This window comes from Canis lupus, chromosome 13, assembly GCF_048164855.1.
Source record: "Canis lupus baileyi chromosome 13, mCanLup2.hap1, whole genome shotgun sequence".
Lineage (NCBI taxonomy): Eukaryota > Metazoa > Chordata > Mammalia > Carnivora > Canidae > Canis > Canis lupus.
Window position 1 is genome coordinate 37,499,261 of NC_132850.1, and position 19,459 is coordinate 37,518,719.

Below are 19,459 nucleotides of genomic sequence, written 5' to 3' on the forward strand. Positions count from 1 at the left end.
TGAATTTTAGATCACATATTTTATAGAAAATATTTAGACTACTTGTCATTATAATTACATGATTTTTAAGGCATGTTACCATCTTTGGGGTATGTTTATAGTATGATAATGTCCTTTATATATAGAGAGAGTTGTCTGGTGATGTTTTTCCCCACCCCTACCTCCATCTCTGCCAGTTTTTTAGCCTTATGGTTTTTTTTTAAATTTATTTTTATTTTTATTTTTTTTTAGCCTTATGTTTTCATTTAATTAATGGCCTGACCAAAAAAAAAAAAAAAATTCATACTTGAATGGTCTTTAATAAGAACTGGAAATGCCGTTTTTCACTAGAGTGCTTATAGGACATAATTTAATAAAGGAGTAAATATTATGAGACTGCAAATAAATAAAATGCAACCTATTATACATTTTGATTTTTAAATTATCATGAATTTCCTTGTTTAGTATTGTGCCATTTTGATAAATATGTATTCTAATATTATTGGAGATAAATCTTTAGTTTTTCAATCATAAAGAAACCATAGGCACTAATAGCATTTTGTATGAATTAATAAAAGCACAGGGTACATAAATTATGCTACTAAAATATTATTTTGTTCAATATATTTCAGAACTTAAACTGCCTTTCACATGGGGATAGAAGATTTCCTATGTCAACTTACTTAAAATATGGTCAAATTAGTTTTTTATTTTATTTATTTATTTAAAGATTTTATTTATTCATGAGAGACACAGAGAGAGAGAGAGAGAGAGAGGCAGAGACACAGGCAGAGGGAGAAGCAGGCTCCATGCAGGGAGCCCGACGTGGGACTCGATCCCAGGACTCCAGGATCACACCCTCGGCCGAAGGCAGCGATAAACCACTGAGCCACCCAGGGATCCCTCTAATTAGTTTTTTAAATTATTTGGCTGCAAGTTACAAAAAAATTGTAATGATTATAACTAACTCTCTAATAACCATTACCAGACTTTTTCATAAGATAATAGCACTTGTTTTAGGAACTACAGACTTAAACTATAGAAATTAGAATATAAAATTTCCCATTATGTAACTGTAAAACATGTTAACAATCTTTTTCTTTCTTTAGGTACCATTTACATTTACACCATTTGCAGAAAACTGATGGTCATAGGTCAGTCTTCCAAGGTATGAAATTTACTGACAAAATATCTTACCCCGTATTTCCTGTTCTTCTCAAGACTTTTTTTTTTTTCTCAAGACTTTTGTTAGCACATTTGAGTGCTCAACAAAATTATTGAATCATATAGCAGTATTTAATAAATATTTGTCATATAGTTTTCCTGTTCTTTTGTTTTAACATGATCATCTGTGAAAATAAAAATCTAAAAAAAGACAATAAAGTATTAATGAAAAAAAAAAACAAATTCCTAAAATTGATAGGTAATCTCCAGTGTCCCTCAGTCTCCCAGATTAGTCATTACTTGTCAACTTGATACTAAACATCCCTCTGGTAACTATATCTTTAGGTAGGGTGACCATCCATCCTGGCTTGCCAGGACAGTTCTGGTTTATGTCCGTTGTCCTAGAGTAATTATTAATAGTACTCCTTTTTGCTCTTTAAAGTATTCTGGTTTGGGTGATAAAATATGGTTATTCTATTTATATATGCTATGAAGTTTGGACTTCATTTTCTTTGAACAGCTTGGACCTTTTTAATGGCCCATATGCTTGTTGGGTGAATATCTACCTAAACACTGTCCCAGTTATGAGCTGAGGGTAAAGGGCCTTTGTTTTATAATAAGATCTGTACTTACTGGTACTTACTGCTCAGTTTTAGCTTGATGAAGTGGCTGACACTTCTATTGACTTCCCTTCAATGTGGGTAGCACTTCTGTCTGTAGGAGACATATTTATTCCCTGTGTCAATGTCCAGTCATTGGAATATAGGCCAAGAATGGAGAATACACTCCCACTGAGACCATGCTTGAATTGTTTCTGGTGTCTGAAACATTATTACTTTATATTTCTTTAATGCATGCAAAACCTTATGCTGAATATTCTAACAGTGCAGATACTTTTTTTTTTATTTCTTCAAGATATAGCCAAGTATCCTAAAATTTGACAATGCTTAAGAAATAGAAATGGAAAAAAAAAAAAAAAGGAAATAGAAATGGAAGCAAAGGTACTTGCATGCTCAATGCATAACATTAATTATGTGTTCTCTCTCTGTTTTGTTCCTCAAATTTAAAGGCTCTATTACTGACAGTGACTTGAGCAAGCTCTGTGCCAGTGTTTTGAATGTAAATTAAAATGAGGGGAGACTGTCTCATGAATAATGTAAATCTGGCCTACACACTATTCCAACAATTCTACATTCAGTTCCAGATGATTTCCTAAAGATAATTTGCATACTCCTATTGCACTTGCTGTAGCAACAAATACTGCTGCACAGAGTCATCATAGTTTGGTCTGTTACAGCATTTGTCTGCCAAAGTCTTGAAGGGCAGAGATATCTGTGTCAAAATGTAACTGTTAGTGTTTGTACTTGTTAATGCTGAGAGAATTTTAGTTTAATGTGATAGTTATTTTAAAATAATTTCTTATTTAGATCCTATGTAAGACTTGTCCTCTCCCTTCTATTGAATTTGAGCTTTTGTCTGACAAAATAAAGACTGAGGAGGATAGTTCTATAGTCCCAGTCTTATGGGATAGGAATGTAGGGAGTGAGAGATGCAAGAATTTTTGGGGTGGTGGGTGCAGTTGGCATTTAAAGATTGGAATGAGATTCTTTCAGTTTGTTCACTATAATAAGTTTCAAGGAAATTGATAATTTTCACTCAGAAATTCCCTCAGTCAGTGAGTTGATTCCTGAGCTGAGGCTATAAATGAACTTGATGGGTCCATTTAATGAGGAAAAGCCCTTGGAGGTCCAGCCACATCTGAGTACTTCTGGGTATGAGGGATCCTGATTCTCTCTCTTTTTAAAAAATATTTTATTTATTTATTCATGAGAAACAGAGAGAGGCAGAGACACAGGCAGAAGGAGAAGCAGGCTCCCAGTGGGGAGCACCATACGGGACTCTCTCCCAGGACCCCAGGATCACGACTTGAACCAAAGACAGACGCTCAACCACTGAGCCACGTAGGCACCCAGAGGGATCATGATTCTGTAGCAGTTTTAGAGTTTGAATCTGTTGTAGCTTACAACAGAAAGAGAAACAGACATGGGATCCTCGGGCTTTTCGTGGTATCATCCTAGAGTAATCTAAACTCCTATTCCTGTCGGCTCTAGACATGATGGCTACCTCATTGTTGATATTATTGATTCCTTACTATGAATTGGCTATTGTGTAACAGGCTTTGCATATATAATGTTCAGTACCATCTTATGATGTGGGCACCACCATCATCTTCATAATTTGTTGAATGAATGCCTACCATTTATCAGGTATGCTGCTAAGCACTTTCTTCACATATTATCTCATATAAGCCTCATGCCACCACTTTGAGAAAGGTGCTACTATTACCTTTATCTTAAAGATGAGGAAGCTGAAGCTCAATGTCTCACAGAGAAGTGTAACTGAGGCCAGTGCCGCAGTATACTGCCTCGCAACACCATTAGAGTAATGCATGTCTGTTGACTATGTTTAATCCTATCATGACCCATCCTATTTTGGTTCACCCACTCAAATGGAGGACCCATGTAGGTGGATTAATAGTTTTTGACATGAAGTGTGTATTCCTGAAGATATTCTGAAGACCCGAACTGACCAGGGATTTTTCTCTAGAGGAAACACTTACCTTTGTGCTCAGACAGGTCACCAGTATAACCTTACGGAATGGAGGGAGGACAGATTTATGAAGCCTCTTTCCCTAAAGACATCTAACAACATGGCTTTCACTTATAGTATTTATTTATTTATTTATAATTTAATTCTTAAGTTTTTTTTTTATTTTAAAGATTTTATTTATTCATGAGAGACACAGAGAGAGGCAGAGAAACAGGCAGAGGGAGAAGCAGGCTCCCCGGACCCTGGGATCACAACTGGCACCAAAGGCAGACGCTCAACCACAGAGCCACCAGGTGTCCCTCCTTTAAGGTTTAATCTGTAGTTAAGGTTAATCTGAAGCATTTAAAACTCTATGGTACTCAGCAAACAGAATATCTACTCATTCTAAAAAAGTTGATTTTTGTTCCCTTTTGCTACAGAACTGAAATGGTTTGGTAAAATTTTGTAGCATGAAAATTATTATTATTGTCAAATTATTCCATGTACCATTTTTATTATTATTATTGTCAAATTATTCCACGTACCATTATGTAGACTTCAAATCCCACTTTGAAATGTTTCTTAGTGTTGTTTGCATCCAGTGCTACACACTGACATAAATGATGCTGCAGTGCCATCCTGTGGCTGAGCTGATTAATCGTGTGTGTTTTTCCTATGCAACACCTGAGCCATGCCCTTGCAGGGTTCTTATAACTTGGTTTTTCACATTTTTTTTCCCCTATGAAGAGAACAGTTTGCTGAAAGCACATCAACTTTTTTTTATTAATAGAAATTGTTCTTCCTAGCTTTTAGGGGCAAGAAAAAAGTCTGCAAATTAAGATTTGTTTTATTTTTTGTTTTGTTTTAGAAATGGCTTTTCATTTTTAAACCTGACACTTTTCCAGAACCCCAAGTAGGATGATGGGTTTTCAGAACTCCCCCTTTGTCAAGGCTGCCCCACATAGTGGATAGATCGCAGCTGTATTTGGGAGTCCAAAGACCTGAATTCTATCCCCAGCTCTGTTGCTTACTAGCAGTTCAACCTCTTAGACGGTCCCTTCTGGCACTAAGATATGTTGTTGGGGTCTTTTATTCTAAGTCTGAGTGTGAACCCAAATATAATGGTAGCAGTTGGTGACTGAAGCTATTTTTATTTTGAAATGTGAAATTTCTAATATTAGGGATCCCAAGGGGTTTTGAAAAGATATGTGAATTTAAAGGGAGAAAATTTATGCATGGTTCGATCCCATATCCCCACAAACCACAACAGTCCATATGCAAAAATCCACAATAGAATTTTAGTGCAGCAAATGTGAGAAAACTCGTTTGGGTGACTGTTAATTCCACCTCAGTTCACAATGTGGCAAGGTTGGCAAACAACAATGACAATAACAAAAACAACAAGAAAGCAACCCCGGGCCCACTTAGTAGAGATGTAGTATTCATTTTACTGTGGAGAAGTCATGCACTGTAAAGGTCTTTGGCAACCTGGAGCAAAGCCACAGGAGACTAGCCATGATGGAGAAAGGAAGTGCAGGCCTAGGAGATACAAAAGCGCCCAGGGATATTTGCCCTGGAGAGAGAGATGGGGGAGAAAACAGGATACATAGGTGTTTTCTAATTCATGGAAGGCTGTAACCTGGGAGTGGACTTGGGGCGGTTTTATGCTGTTCCAGAAGGCATGACCAGAACCAATGCACTGGAAGTATATCGAGGTGAATTTCATTTCAGATATAGGAAACACTTTTCATGTTTTAGAATCGCCTTCCGACACCATGTGGCATGTTCCTTGTCACTAGATATGAGAACGCTTGGACAGGGAAGGTATAGGACATCTGGTTGTGGTGCTGGTGATACTGGAGGGGATGAAATTAGATTGACTTTCAGCCCTCTGATTCTATGGCTACTTGACACAGTTCCACATTAGTACCATTAACTGGAGCTTTTTAATGAAAATCAGACAGTCAATGGATTTCAGTCATTTCAAGACTTGACTATTTTAGACATATTTTTCCTTAATTACTTACTCAATTATTGAAGGCCGAATTTGTTACCAGAAGAAGGACTTTATTCTGTTGTCCAAATTTATTATCGTTATTTTCTTGAGAATCTCAAATACTTGTTAGCTCTCCTATGTTGTTGGTTCTGCCGACTTTAAGGTTTCTACTGAATTCAATTAATAGCACTTGGGGATATCTGCTATGAACCTGGTACTCTTCTAGGTGCTGGTGATGGAGTAACAAGGTAAGTAACAAAGTAATAAGATTCTTATTTTCAAAGAGACTGCAGTCTCACTTTGGAACTGCACACATGAGCATATTAATGGAATTGGATGGAATGTAAGTATATAGAGATATAAACATGTATGTAAATTACCTCCTACACTGCTGTTGACACTTGACAGATATTAATAAAAACGAGTCGAGTTCATGGCACTTTAGGAGCTAAGAAGGAAGACATTCTAAAATAGTTAACTTGAAAATTTTGAGTTCTTTAAATTATTCCTTTACTTTTTAAATGCTTATTTTTTTCTTGCCTCACTGTTTATGGTCTTTTGGGTTTAAGCAGTCAGCAACCATACTCACAACTTATAATTTGATTATATTGGATAGAAATCAGCATGGTTAGCTTAAAATGAAAATACATTCGAGTGTGCTCCTTTTTCCTCAGGCCTTAGAATACCTCCTGTGGGCCAGTATGTGTATGGAGTTCTCGGTGCCACTCCTGTCTGTCAGGTACCTGACGTGGAGAGCTACTCTTTACACTGCCGTCTGCCAGTGCTACTATGACTCCCAAGCTGGCATTCATGGAGAGGTAGGCCACTTTTCAATCTCAGGATTCCAATATTTAAAAATATGAGCTACTCAGCATTTTGTTCTTCAGATGCCCAGCAACACAAACACAGACAGAATCCAAAGAATTGCATTGGAGCAAAGATAAAAGTCCTGGCCAGGGTTTAGTTGCAGAAATGTGCTTGGCTTCTCCCTTGTGTTGAACCTTGGGCTCTGCATTCTGCTCTCTCCTTTATTCTCTGTTCACATTCACCTTCTTTGTCCCCTTTCTGAATAAGATTTTGGCTATCCTACCTTCCTCATTGGATTCTTGTATACAAGTCACTTTCCTTCCCTATTTAGTTTTATATTTTATATTTATATAACCCTACAGTCCATTTGTTTTGCTTTTCTCTGCTTCCAGCTACCATTTGTTTAATACACTCTATCTCTTGTTTTTCTTTCTTTTCCTGTATATCTTTTAGACCGAATACTTGGAATGTAACTTATCTGTTAGGAGTACCTATTGGCCTATATGGTACCTCTGTGTAGATGAAAAAAGACATCCTTTCTACAGCACATGGTACCTGGCTTGTCAATAGATGAGGGCTTGGTGAGTATTAGAAGTAGGCGCCCCTTCCTTTAGGCCAGCACATCCCTGTACCAGTGTGCGTGGTCTGTTGAGTGCAGTGGGGGGCTGGATTTTGGCCCTTACTCAACCTCTTGGCTGTAGCCTTATGCAGGACAGAGCCTTCACAGCTGTACAAATCTTCTTTTCATATCCTGTTCACAGCCATCTGGCTAGTTAATGGCTTTTTTACATTTAGTGTTTTCTGCCCAAATTAATTCTGAAGGATTGGATGGTAGTAGCTCATCCTATATAGCCTAATATAGCCCTTGTGGGTACATTTTCTAGCCCAAGATACATTCTAAAAACTACTCACCATGCATGTACAGTTAGTTGGCATATTTCTGTAGCTATTAAAATGGTATACACAGTTTTGACTATTTGATTCCTGTTGGAATTCTTCCTTATTGGGAAATTTAACCCTTCATGTATGTTATGTCTAGAAGCATCTTCATAAAAAATGATAAATTATAGATGAAATATTTCAAAGAAATGGTAAAATGAGGGAAGCCTGGGTGGCTCAGCAGTTTGGCGCCTGCCTTCGGCCCAGGGTGTGATCTTGGAGTCCTGGGACTGAGTCCCACATCAGGCTTCCTGCATGGAGCCTGCTTCTCCCTCTGCCTGTGTCTCTGCCTCTCTCTCTCTCTCTCTCTGTCTCTCATGAATAAATAAATAAAATCTAAAAAAAAAAGAAATGGTAAAATGAATTCTATAAATTGAACTATAGAGAATCATAATAATGTGATCTGATTAAATAAGCAGTACTGCCTTCTTCCTTCGTTTTGTCCTCAGATATTAGTAAATACTTCCTATATACTGGGTACTAGAGATATAAAAATAAATAAGAACCTTTAAGAACTTCACAATTTAGTGGACAGCTGACTAAATAATATAGCCTGTTTTAGTTAGAAGGTCAGGATTTTGAGGAGGGGGGTGTGTGTGTGTGTGAGTGTGCATGCGCACGCTCCTGCTCATAATGCCAGAGATATGATAATTTATATGAAGCTACAGATTTTGGCTTTTCATACTTTTTAAAAATTTTCTTGATTCATAAAATTAGCATATCTGACAGTTTATTAACTTTAGACCTTCAGACTTCTGGGATGCTTGTAGGAAATGATTGATGGGATAGTTATAGTGTTATACGGAGTTAGCATCAATCTAGAGTTTAACTCACCAATTAAATCAAATTCTGGGAGAATAAAACATACTGTCTTGATATATTTTTAATCACTATAACTCTCACTTATGAATTAAATTTATTTTAATCGCATATAGGCATTTGCTCGTCGTGCTTTAGCTAAAATTGATGAGTTAAGGCAACTGGAATTAATGAGTTCCTCAAAATCACAGGAAGAATCCAGAAGATATTATAGAGAGGCCACAATAAAGGTATAAAAATTTCATGAAATAAAAGAAATTTACTGCACTATATAGTTGATTAAGTACTTAATATTAGTGCTCGAGAAGTGCATCCCGTTGTTACCTCATATATAATTCTTTTTTTTGAGACAGATGGCAGTAATGATCTTCAAAAGAGGAGTATTTGAGTCTAGAAGAAAAAACAAAAGTTTCTTTAGACCAAAGATAAGAATTAACTTGAGGGAAGCTCAAACTGTAAGTCTAAAAACGTCTTCTCTTGTTCAGACTCTTCTTGCAGTATGTTTGTATCACACCTCTATCTTTGAAGCCAAATCCTGTCCCCTGTTCTCTGCACCAATGACAAATAGAGGAATGCCTTCCCACTTTGGACATAGCCTCACTTCATCCCTTACTTAAAGCTTTTGTACCTTCCCACAGTCCGAGTTTTGTGACTTTTAAGGACAAGATGCAGAAGAGGAGCCTGGGAAAGATTGAAATGCAAACTTTGAGTGGTGTCACAGAGGCCTTTGTCTTTGACTGCTTGGTGTTAGCTCAGCTGAGGTAACCTCAACCTCTAACTTTGAGGTTAGAGAGAAGGTGGAGAGCACCTTTTTTCCTCAGCTTAAGACTTCACCCTTGGGAGTGTTTAGGAACTAAGCTACACCATATCAAAAACAACCCCCCTATCTTAGTGGCTTAAAACAACCATTTATTTCCCACTGGCATCATAGTTATTAGAGTTAGTTAACAGGGGGCTCTGCTCATGAATGCTGCTCAGGGCCAGGTTGAGGAGAAGCCCTCATTTTGAAAACTGCTGGTCGTTCTGCTGTAGGGGATTTAAGAAAGCTCTGGAGAATCTTGGGCAGGCAATAATGCCCAGCATGAAAGGGACAGCAGTCTCTTCTCACATGTCAAAACTTGAAGTAATCAACATCTTCGATACATTATTATTTTTTTAATTTCCTGTGGGCAAAATTCAAGGTGTAGGATTTGAATCAAAGGATGTAAGTGCTTCTATTCTCTTGATATATATTCCCAAATTAATTAATTAATTTGGGAGAATGGGAGAGAAAGAGTGAGTGAGCATGGAAGGCACAGAAGGAACAGAAGAGGGAATCTAGAGCAGACGCCACATTGAGCACAGAGCCCAACCCAGGGTTTGATCTCAAGACCCAGAGTTCATGACCTGAGCCTAAATCAAGAGTCAGATGGTTAACTGACTGAGCCACCTCAGGTGCCCCTCTTGATTTTTTTTTTTGATAATTCAGCTTTTATAAAATGACTTGTCATTTTAACTATTTCTTTGATCCAACTTTCCTTTATATTTGTATTTACTCTTTTTATTTCCTTTTTCTGTGAATTTTATTATCCATAGTTTTTGACCATTTATCTGCTAGAGATTTTAGTTTTTAAAATATATTTGAATGAGCTCACTATTTTTATAGACATTAATATTTTGCTTGTCATGCTTGGCAGCCCATTTGTTTTTTATTGCCTTTAATCTTTTTTATAGATATTTTAAATATTTATATTTTAAAATATTTTACTTGGTATTCATCTACAGCTCTGATAAATATTGTTTCACTTTTTGCTAGTTTTTATGATATTTCTAAAAACAATTTAATTATAATTTTTGGTTTTTATAATTTCATTTTGAATATTTCTAGTTATTAGAAAGTTTATTATGCTTATAAGTATAATTTTTAAAAGCTCTGTTTTAACCTATGGTAAAAATCTTAGAAGAAACCCTTACCTCTGTTTATAAAGAGAGGCTAGGGCATGAAGTTCGAGTTTTATTGAGATTTTTAATGTATCAGTTAACCTATGAATTGAAAAGGCATAGAAACTAATGAGTAGAGAAGTTGGTGTTTGGGGAAAAATAATCCAAAGCAGCTTTAACCCTGTTTATGCTTTTCTGTCGTTATGTTATATTATAACCCTGTTATGTTTTTCTGTCTTTCTGACTTTGCTCCAAGAAAAGGAGAGAAGCAGGGGAATCATGGGGAATAGGATGGGCATCTTCTAACTCCACATGGATTCTAGAAAAGCTGACCAGAGCTACCTCTCTTATTTCCTGGTAATCTAAATACAGAGAACAGATCAATTGTTAGAATAATAGTGTTGAGGCAAGTCACAGGCAGGAGGGGAAGTCATTCTGAGATGATACAAAGCAGAGTGGCTGGGAATTCATACAGAGCTGCAACAGTCATTAGCTTATTAGTATATATCCGGTCAACTCTTCTTTAGTTGACTATAAGACCAGTTATTTATACTGTAAAATATTGTTTCAAATTTGGGTTTGAGGGCCATCTACATTAGAATTTCCTGTGGTACTTATGCAAAGTGCTCCCCCCCCCCCCCCCTGAACTTCAAGATTTGGTCTGTGAATCTAAAAAGCACTCTTGAGAGATTCCTAGGCAACCAAAGCTTGAGTCTCAGTTCCTGAAGGCTGTAATTAAGGTAACACAAAGCATATGGAGATTGATGTTGCCCAAATAAAAAGACAGTAATAAACAGCCTTTTAATGCTGCCTTGGAAACATAAACATAAAGAAATAGCAAAGTCTTTGATGTAATGGCGATATGACATAAACTTTAATGGAGTCTGGAGAGATACCTCAAAAATGAAAACTATAAAAGTAGCCATCTCATTGACAGGCCAACCACTCTCTCTTTTAGCATTGATGAAACATGCCTTGCTTACTTTTGCTTATAATATTAAATACTATAGAACCTTAAAGAAGTGGACTGTGTTTTTTAAAATTTTGTTTTGTTTTGTTTTTATTCCAGTTGCCGTGGCCACGTACTGTCACAGAACGGTTGTTGGATGAGATGTTTGATAGTACTTCATCCCGGTTTCTGGCTGTCTTAGAAGCTCTTTCTGATTCAAATAGGCGTACACTACAGACTGGACCTGTTGCTACAGAGGAAGTAGAAATTCGTGATGTTGTCTCAGAACTGTTTATGGCGGGAAAAGAACTTTTAATAAGTAAATAATTTGTTAAAATAATATTTTATGGTAGAACATGAGAAACAAAAATTTTAGTGTGTTACTCCAACATATAAGAAACTGATATCCAATTTTTATTGATCTTAAATTCAGCAATCTTGTTAAAGTCAACTGATAATTTGAATAATTTATTAGATTTTCTTGTGGATTTGTTTAGGTATATAATCATCTTGGCTGTGAATGATGACTTCTGTTTCTTTTTTTCCAATCCTTAATATTTTAATATCTTTTTTCTTGCATTTCTTGGCTTATTACACTGGATAAGATCTTGAATAAAACATGAAATGGAAGTTGTGATAGCAGATATCCTTGTCTCATGATGTTACATGGAAAGCTTTCAACATTTTATCGTTAATTTTGGTGTTTGCTGAAGGATTTTTTTAGATACTTTTTTTTTCCAGATTAAGGAAGTTTCTTTTACTCTTGGTTTACTGACTTTTGTTTATTTGTTTTTAATCTTGAATAGTTGTTGAATTTCATCAAAAGCCTTTTCTGGATTTATCGAGTTGATTAAATAGATTTCTATTTTATTTCTATTAATATGGTAAGTTACATTGATTGCCTATCTAATTTTTAACCACCCTAAGTTTTTGGAAGAGATCTAATGTGGAGGTAAGGGTTATCCATTTGATACATTATTTGATTTTATTTGCTAATGTTTAATATTCTGCTTCTCTGTTCATGAGAGGTTTTCCTTTCCTTTTTAGGTTTTGCTTTCAAGGTCATATTGACCTCATCTAAAAAGTTGAGAAGTATACCCTCTTTCTCTCTTATTTGAAAGATTTCATGTCAGATTGGTGTTTTTTCTTCCTTCACATTCAATTAAATTTACTGGTGATAGCATTTGGACCTGGAATTTTCATTGTGGAAAGGTTTTTAACTATGGATTAAAATTTTCCCATAGATAGAAAATGATTTAGGCTTTCTTTTCATTAAAAAAAAAAAAACCCTACTATCAGTTTGGTAAATAGGACTTTGCTTGAAAAAGTTCTATTTTTGATACAATATGTTCAAATTTTCATAAAATTGTTTATAATATCTCATTATGATCTTAATGTTTATAAGATTGGTAGGTGTCTGGGCTCCTCATTTTCATTCCTGATAGTGGTCAGCTTGCCTTTTTCTCCCATTTCATCAGGAGTCTACCAGTTTCATTAGTCTTTTCCATGAGCAATATTTGTGTTTATCCTCTCTGTTGTGTATTTGCTTTCCGTATTATTCGTTTCTGTTCTTTATTATTTCCCTTATTCTACTCTCTTAGGTTTACTTTGATGATTTTTAAAAATTTATTGACTTGGAAGCTTAGATCGTGGATTTTTCAGGATTTATCTTTATGTAACATGTATATTAAGACATTTCTCTCTAAATTCAACTGTAGCTATGTACCTAAAACTTTGATTTATCATAGCTTCATTAACATTTAGTTAAGAATATTTTCAAATTCCCATTGTGATTTTTTTCTTTGATAAATGGGTCACAAATCAAAAAACAGAGAGATAATGGTAATTGTCTTTTTGTTATTGATCTCTAGCTTACTTATATTTTGGCCAGAAAGCATATTCTATTTGCTATTCTTTGAAGCTGTTAAAATTGTTGAAATGTGGTTTTTGGCCTAACTTGTCAATTTTGGTAAATAGTCTGTATATACTTGAAAAGACTATATATTCTTTCATTTTGGGTACATTACTTTGTGTGTGTTGATTAGTGAAGTTTGTAAATCATATGTAGTTAAATCTTCTCTATTCCTACTGATATTTTTGGTCAGCTTGTTTTGTAAATTACTGAAAGAGAAGTGGTGAACATCATCTGCTATGCATTTCTGTTGTGGAATTGATACAGCATAGGGCATGTGTGTATTTTGCTATAACAGGTACTGTCTTCCAAAATTATTTTTTTAACCGATTTAATTTATAAGTGGTATCTCATTTTATGAGAGTTCTAATTGCTTCAAATTTGGACGCTTAGATTTATTTGTCTTTTTCATTGGTCTGTTCTGGTGTGAATTCAGTAAATTCAGTAGTATTATGGATTTAATATGCATTTTTCTGATGACTAGTGAAGTTGGGCACCTTTTCATACACTTCTTCATCATTTGGATATCCTATTTTGCAAAGTGCCTGTTTAGATTTGTTGGAGGAGATCATCAAGAGAATATAACCAGCAGTTAGTTCTTGAGCTGGACCCAGGCATTTGGAGGCTCCTTACACTCCCCATCTCTCACCCCACCCTGTCCTTGGTATGTATGTCCTACCTACTATTGTACTACTAGTGGTTTCAAGGCTGTAGCTTTGTGAGAGTAAGTATTATTGAGACTATGTGTATGGTATATGTGACTGAACCCAGTTGAGTCTTGTATAGAAATGCTATAGAAACTATGGACAAGGGGCAGCCCGAGTGGCTCAGCGGTTTAGCACTGCCCTTCAGCCCAGGGTGTGATCCTGGAGACCTGGAATCGAGTCCCATGTCAGGCTGTCTGCATGGAGCCTGCTTCTCCCTCTGCCTGTGTCTCTGCTTCTCTCTCTGTGTCTCTCATGAATAAATAAATAAAATATTAGGAAAAAAAAGAAACTATGGACAAGCCTTGTATATACGTTCCTTTGTTTATTAAAACTACCACCTACCAATCTGAATGGTCTGCCTCTTTTTTTTTTTTTGGTCTCTTTGCCCTCCATGTATGGGGGCCAGTTTGTGAACCAAGATTTTTTGCCCATTTTTCTTTTCTTCCTTTCCTTCCTTCCTTCCTTCCTTCCTTCCTTCCTTCCTTCCTTCCTTCCTTCCTTTCTTTCTTTTTCTTTTCTTTTCTTTTTTTTCTTTTCTTTTTCCTTCCTTCCTTCCTTCCTTCCTTCCTTCCTTCCTTCCTTCCTTTCTTTTTTCTTTCTTTCTTTCTTTCTTTCTTTCTTTCTTTCTTTCTTTCTTTCTTTCTTTCTTTCTTTCTTCTTTCTTTTTTTAAAATTTTATTTATTTATTCATGTTAGACACAGAGAGAGAGGCAGAGACACAGGCAGTGGGAGAAGCAGGCTCCATGCGGGGAGCCCGATGTGAGACTTGATCCCTGGACTCAGGTTCATGCTCTGAGCCGAAGACAGATGCTCAACCACTGAGACACCCAGGTGTCCTTTAGCCCATTTTTATGTTGAGCTATTTGCCTTTTTCTTATTGGTTTGTCAGAATTCTTTATAGATTCTGGATGCAAGTTCTTTGTTGAAGATATGTATTGCAAATATTTTTTCCCACTTGGTGGCTTGCTTTTTCACTCTCCTAATTAAGCTGTCAAGGAAGAGGAATTCTTAATTTTAAAGTAGTCCAGTTTATCAATATATCCTTTATAGTTAACCATTTTTGTGTCATGTTTAAGAATCTCCATATTGTAATATCATAAAGATATATTCCAATGTTTTCTCTTAGAAGCTTTGTTATTTTGCCTTTCACATTAGGTCTAAATTTTGTTTTTGTGGTACAAGGCAGAGATCAAGATTTATTTATCTCCATATAATATCTACTTGACACAGCACCATTTATTGAAGAGACCTTCCTTGCCCCATTGACTATAATGTTCTTTTGCCATAAACTAGGTGACTGTGTGTTTTTTCACTCACTATAATTACCTTGAGATGTAGCCAAGTTGTGCGTATTAATAGTTGTCTTCGTATTGCTGAGTAGTAGTCCATGGTATAGATGTATCACAGTTTGATCTGTTGAAGGACATTTGAGTTCTTTCCAGTTTTTGGCTCTTAGGATAAAGCTGTTATGAACGTTGAGTGTGAACATGCTTTTTCATTTCTCTGGGATAAATGCTCAAGAGAATAATTGCTGGGTAAGGGTCTATGTTGTTTTGTAGAAAGTTGCCATACTGTTTTTCAGGTTGACTGTACCATTTTACATTCCCATCTACAATATTTTGTAAGATTGTGTAACAGTTTTGTAATGTTTGACAGTATCTGGTGTTCTCACCATTTTTTTTTTTTTTTTTTTTAGCCATTCTGAGAGGTATATAGTGATATTTCATTGTGGCTTTTCCCTATTTCCCTAATGGGTAATGATGCTGAACATCTTTTCAAGTATTTATTTGCCATCTTTATATTCTTCTTCTCTTCAATGTCTTTTGCCCATTTTCTAATTGGATTGCTTATCTTTTCTATTGGATTTTGAGAATTCTTTATATATTCTAGATACAAGTCCTAGTCATTGTTTTTTTAAGACAATGAATATACTATTAAGCCTTTTTCTTCATCTTTCCCATTTTTCACTACTTCTTTGTAAATTCATTTCTTTTTGCTTAAATACAAACTGTAAGAACTTTGAAATAGTTTAGCTGGATATAATCCTTTGCTTAGAAGTTGGTTTATTTTAGAATTTTAAAGACATTTCTCCATAGTCTTGCATATGGTGTTGAGAAGTCTCTCAATAGTTTAAACCTTGTTATTTTACAGATTTAGCTTTTACAATGTCCTCTTCTGTGATGTTCTTATATTTTATTATGCTAAGTCTAGGGGTGAGCTTGGTAATACAGGAGGTACTTTGAGATCTTACATCTTTCTTTCATTTTTTATGTTACTTCTTTGTTCCTTCTCCTTATGTTTACTTTTTAAAAATTCTCAGGGCACCTGGGTGGCTCAGTGAGTTAGGCATATGTGACTCTTAGTTTTTGCTCACATCATGATCTCATGGGTCATGCATGAGATTGAGTCCTGAGGCAGGCTCTGCGCTCAGGAGGGAGTCTGCTTGAAGATTCTGCCCCTGCTCTCCACTCACTCACTCTCTCTCTCTATCAAGTAAATAAATAAGTATTATTAAAAATTCTCTGAGGGCCCTAATAGGAAGATCTACATCCCACTTTCCATGTCTTATTTTAATCTCTTTATTCCTTTCTATTGCCTTCTGGGAAAGTTCCTCAATTCGACTTTCCAGGTCACTAATTTGTTCTTTGGTTCTTGCTATTCTATTCCATTCCTCTATTGAATTCTTCATTTCAACAATAAAATAATTTATACCTAGTTTCCGTTTAATTCTTTTTCATAGCAGTTTATTCTCACTTCATGTTTCTAAAATCTTATTTCCTTGAGAGAATACTTTTTAAGGTTAAGTGTTCACTTTTCCATTTTTGTGCTTCCTTTGGTAAAAGGTATTTTCATTTGTGGTCTTTGTTTCAAGGTGTTTGTGTTTTTTTATTTTTTCACGAGTTTGCCTTTTGTTGCTTTGGTGCACTTTGCTAACTTGTCCATAATATCTACCTGGAAGGAGAGGTGAAAGCCTAGACCATAGCATGCATACTTTCAGGTGAGTTTAGGGTGTGTGTGTGTACACGGATCCACACGTGCATGCCTATCTGAGGGCAAGGAGTCTCTCTGCCACAGTTTGGGCCCATCTCTTCTTCATGAAGAAAATGCTCTCAGATGAGATTTTGTTCACCCAAACTTGAAAATTTGCCTTCACCTGTACCCATCCTTTCCATTGTCTTTCATTAAAATGAGAAGGAAGAGATGTTCCTTCTAAGTTTCTTTGCCTAATTTTTCCAAACAGTCCCTTTTAGCTTCCTCCTTGTATTTCTTCCTCTTGTTATAGTCAGAACTAGTCCATTTTCACTGTTCTAAATTCTTTCCTTTCTACTTATACAGTCTTCAGCTCTCTGTCCTTAGTTCTCTATGGAGAATGTCATGGACAACTCCCTTTTTGTTCAATCCAAGGGTCACTCAGTGTTTTTCTTCCTTTACACTCTAGTATTTGTTACTGTTGAATACTTTTTTCTAAACACTCTTCTTTCCAGCCTTTTCTCCCTGTGTCCTTCTCTTGCATATTGGGGCTCCTAATTCTCCTGTCCTAGGTAGCTGTACATTGCCCATGACTGCTTCTATTGTTTACTATGGATTTATAATGATGACTCTAAAACTGTATCCTTATTATAGATCTATTTCCTGAGCTTTGTAATATCTAGCTGCCTATTTGACTAGTTAACGCTTGCTAATTCTCTGTGTTTGAGATTCCATGTTCCTTCCTCTGGCTGGCCATCCTTGACCACTCTCTTACTCCAAATTCATGTTCAATGCCCTTCTTATTTGTCCTCACGGCACCCTGTACTTCCCCCTAACCCTTCTTGCTTCCCTATTAAGGTATAAGCTCTGTGAAGGCCGGGATTATATTTGCTTCTTTTCCATGTTTCCCTAGGGCCTAGCATTATCTGATAGTTAATATTTAGTAAATATTTCTTTGTATGAATGACATTCAGACCTCTCTCTTTCCTTTTCTAGTGTCAAATACTGGTGCAGATGGAATGCTTGATTTTCCACAGACATCTCTTTTGCAACTTACCATAAAAGGAAAAAATCTTATTTCTATAGATGCTGCTGTAAAATTTGTAAAATTAGCTTTTACTTATGAGGAATGGAGTTTATTTGAATCATCAGCTGGGCAGCTGATTGATTTTCTCCAGGTAATATATACAAATCTATAATTTGTTTTTATTTTGTTAAGATGGCTTTGAATTATTAATTAACTTGTGGGATATATTTCTCTTAGAGGCAGGCTGATCCAGAGTCAAAGAAAGCAGAAAAGGATTTAACTCTTCTGATTGCAATAGAACCTCTAATCAATGTAAAGAGAAACAAAGGTTTGGTCTTTCCAATGGAAAACTACCAAGAAGGACAGTCAGCTCAAATTTATGTTAAAAAAATTGCTTTTCATGGTGAGTATTTATTTGCCTTTTTGAAAACTTAAAATTTCATCTGATAAAATACACTCTCTCTAGACGAAGTGAGAAAGAATGTTCAAGGCAGAGGAAACAGGAAGTGCAAAGACCCTGAGGTGAAAGTGTGGTTGGTTATTGAAGGAATGGCAATGAGGCATGTATGACTGGAGTGCACTGGTGGTGTGGTGGAAGTTGAGAATGTGATAGGAAATGTGGTCAGAGAAATAGCTGGGTGCCAGATCCTGTAGGCTTCTAGGCCTTGTAAAGATGCTGGATTTTATTCTGCATGATGACTTTGAATAGATGAATAAGGCTCTACTTAGCTACTGTCTTGTTGGTAAGTGAGACACCAGAAGGATAGTAAATCAAAAGCCATCAATTCACATTAGCAAGGGAAGATTTGGTGGTGCCCTCTTTTCAGTGGGGGTAGTTTTTCATTCCAGCATTGTAAGTCTTAGAAGTTATTGTGTACATAACTGAAAATCTGCAACCTCTATTTTTAGACTGACGAGATGATTTAATCCCGTGTGTTTTATGTTTTATAATGTTCTTAAGGCATTTTATGGCTGTTCAAGTGCAGTAAATAATTTGTACCAAATAATGATATATATTTTTTCTAGTGGTTTCTGAATAGATATTTTTGTTATTTTTATTTCAACTGCCATATTTTACATATGTTTTAATATTATGAGCCTTTTTGATTCTATTTTGGATGTAGTTGGCATACAGATTGCAGATTAATGATAATAGTCTATTTTAATTGCATGAGAGCCCGCTTAGATTAGTTTTTGTATAGAAATTTCTTAGTAACATATTTACCCAGATACTATTTATATCATTTTGTAGAATTTCTGTGTTTCTGTGTCTTTTCTATTTGAAATTTTGTAATTGATTTTTTTGTTTCATTTTTCTCTATTTTATGAATTAGATTCTAGTATGAAGACTTATGGATATTCAGAAGACATTTTCCATTTGGCAGCAACCTTGTACTCTTGTGTCTGTGCCTCTCCTCAGGTGAAATTGCTTTTTTGAATATTTTGTAATAGTGTTGAAGGAGGCTATTATACCTAATGTAAAGCCAGATTTAAAATATCACAGGAATTACAACCTGCCAGAATTTTATATTGTTTAATCATTAAATAAGAGATTGAGTCATAACCTGGCTTGTGATTTTAAGTCTGATATTGTTAATAACTCTGATATTGATAGTAACTCCTTTTGTTCCTTTTTGGGAAATTCCTAGGCTTTATATTTTTAATACTGAAGGAAATAAGG

General features: G+C 35.6%; 1 protein-coding gene and 1 long non-coding RNA gene across 15 annotated transcripts in view; one reads left to right on the forward strand and one right to left on the reverse strand.

The window, feature by feature from the left end:
* The window catches only part of LOC140602919 (uncharacterized), a 47,524-nt gene extending 38,534 nt beyond the window's left edge, over positions 1–8,990 (reverse strand). Inside the window, exons 1-3 of one of the 2 annotated variants that reach the window (XR_012005902.1) lie at positions 8,922–8,990; positions 8,618–8,683; positions 1,777–1,857 (exon numbers count right to left, since the gene is read on the reverse strand). This is a non-coding gene — a long non-coding RNA (uncharacterized lncRNA). Of the gene's footprint in view, positions 1–1,776; positions 1,858–8,617; positions 8,684–8,807 lie in introns of both variants that reach the window. The other variant, XR_012005903.1, reaches the window with a different exon arrangement.
* Positions 1–19,459, forward strand: part of CFAP54 (cilia and flagella associated protein 54) — a 297,940-nt gene that overhangs the window by 19,569 nt on the left and 258,912 nt on the right. For 12 of the 13 annotated variants that reach the window (XR_012005901.1, XR_012005898.1, XR_012005899.1 and 9 more), the window contains exons 5-12: positions 1,089–1,147; positions 6,403–6,546; positions 8,410–8,523; positions 8,647–8,748; positions 11,283–11,481; positions 17,748–17,929; positions 18,016–18,181; positions 19,113–19,198. Coding sequence is in view for 9 of the 13 variants with exons in the window: in XM_072773183.1 (XP_072629284.1) it covers positions 1,089–1,147; positions 6,403–6,546; positions 8,410–8,523; positions 8,647–8,748; positions 11,283–11,481; positions 17,748–17,929; positions 18,016–18,181; positions 19,113–19,198 (1,052 nt within the window). In the remaining 4 variants the exon portion in view is untranslated. The remainder of the gene's footprint in view (positions 1–1,088; positions 1,148–6,402; positions 6,547–8,409; positions 8,524–8,646; positions 8,749–11,282; positions 11,482–17,747; positions 17,930–18,015; positions 18,182–19,112; positions 19,199–19,459) is intronic. The other variant, XM_072773185.1, reaches the window with a different exon arrangement.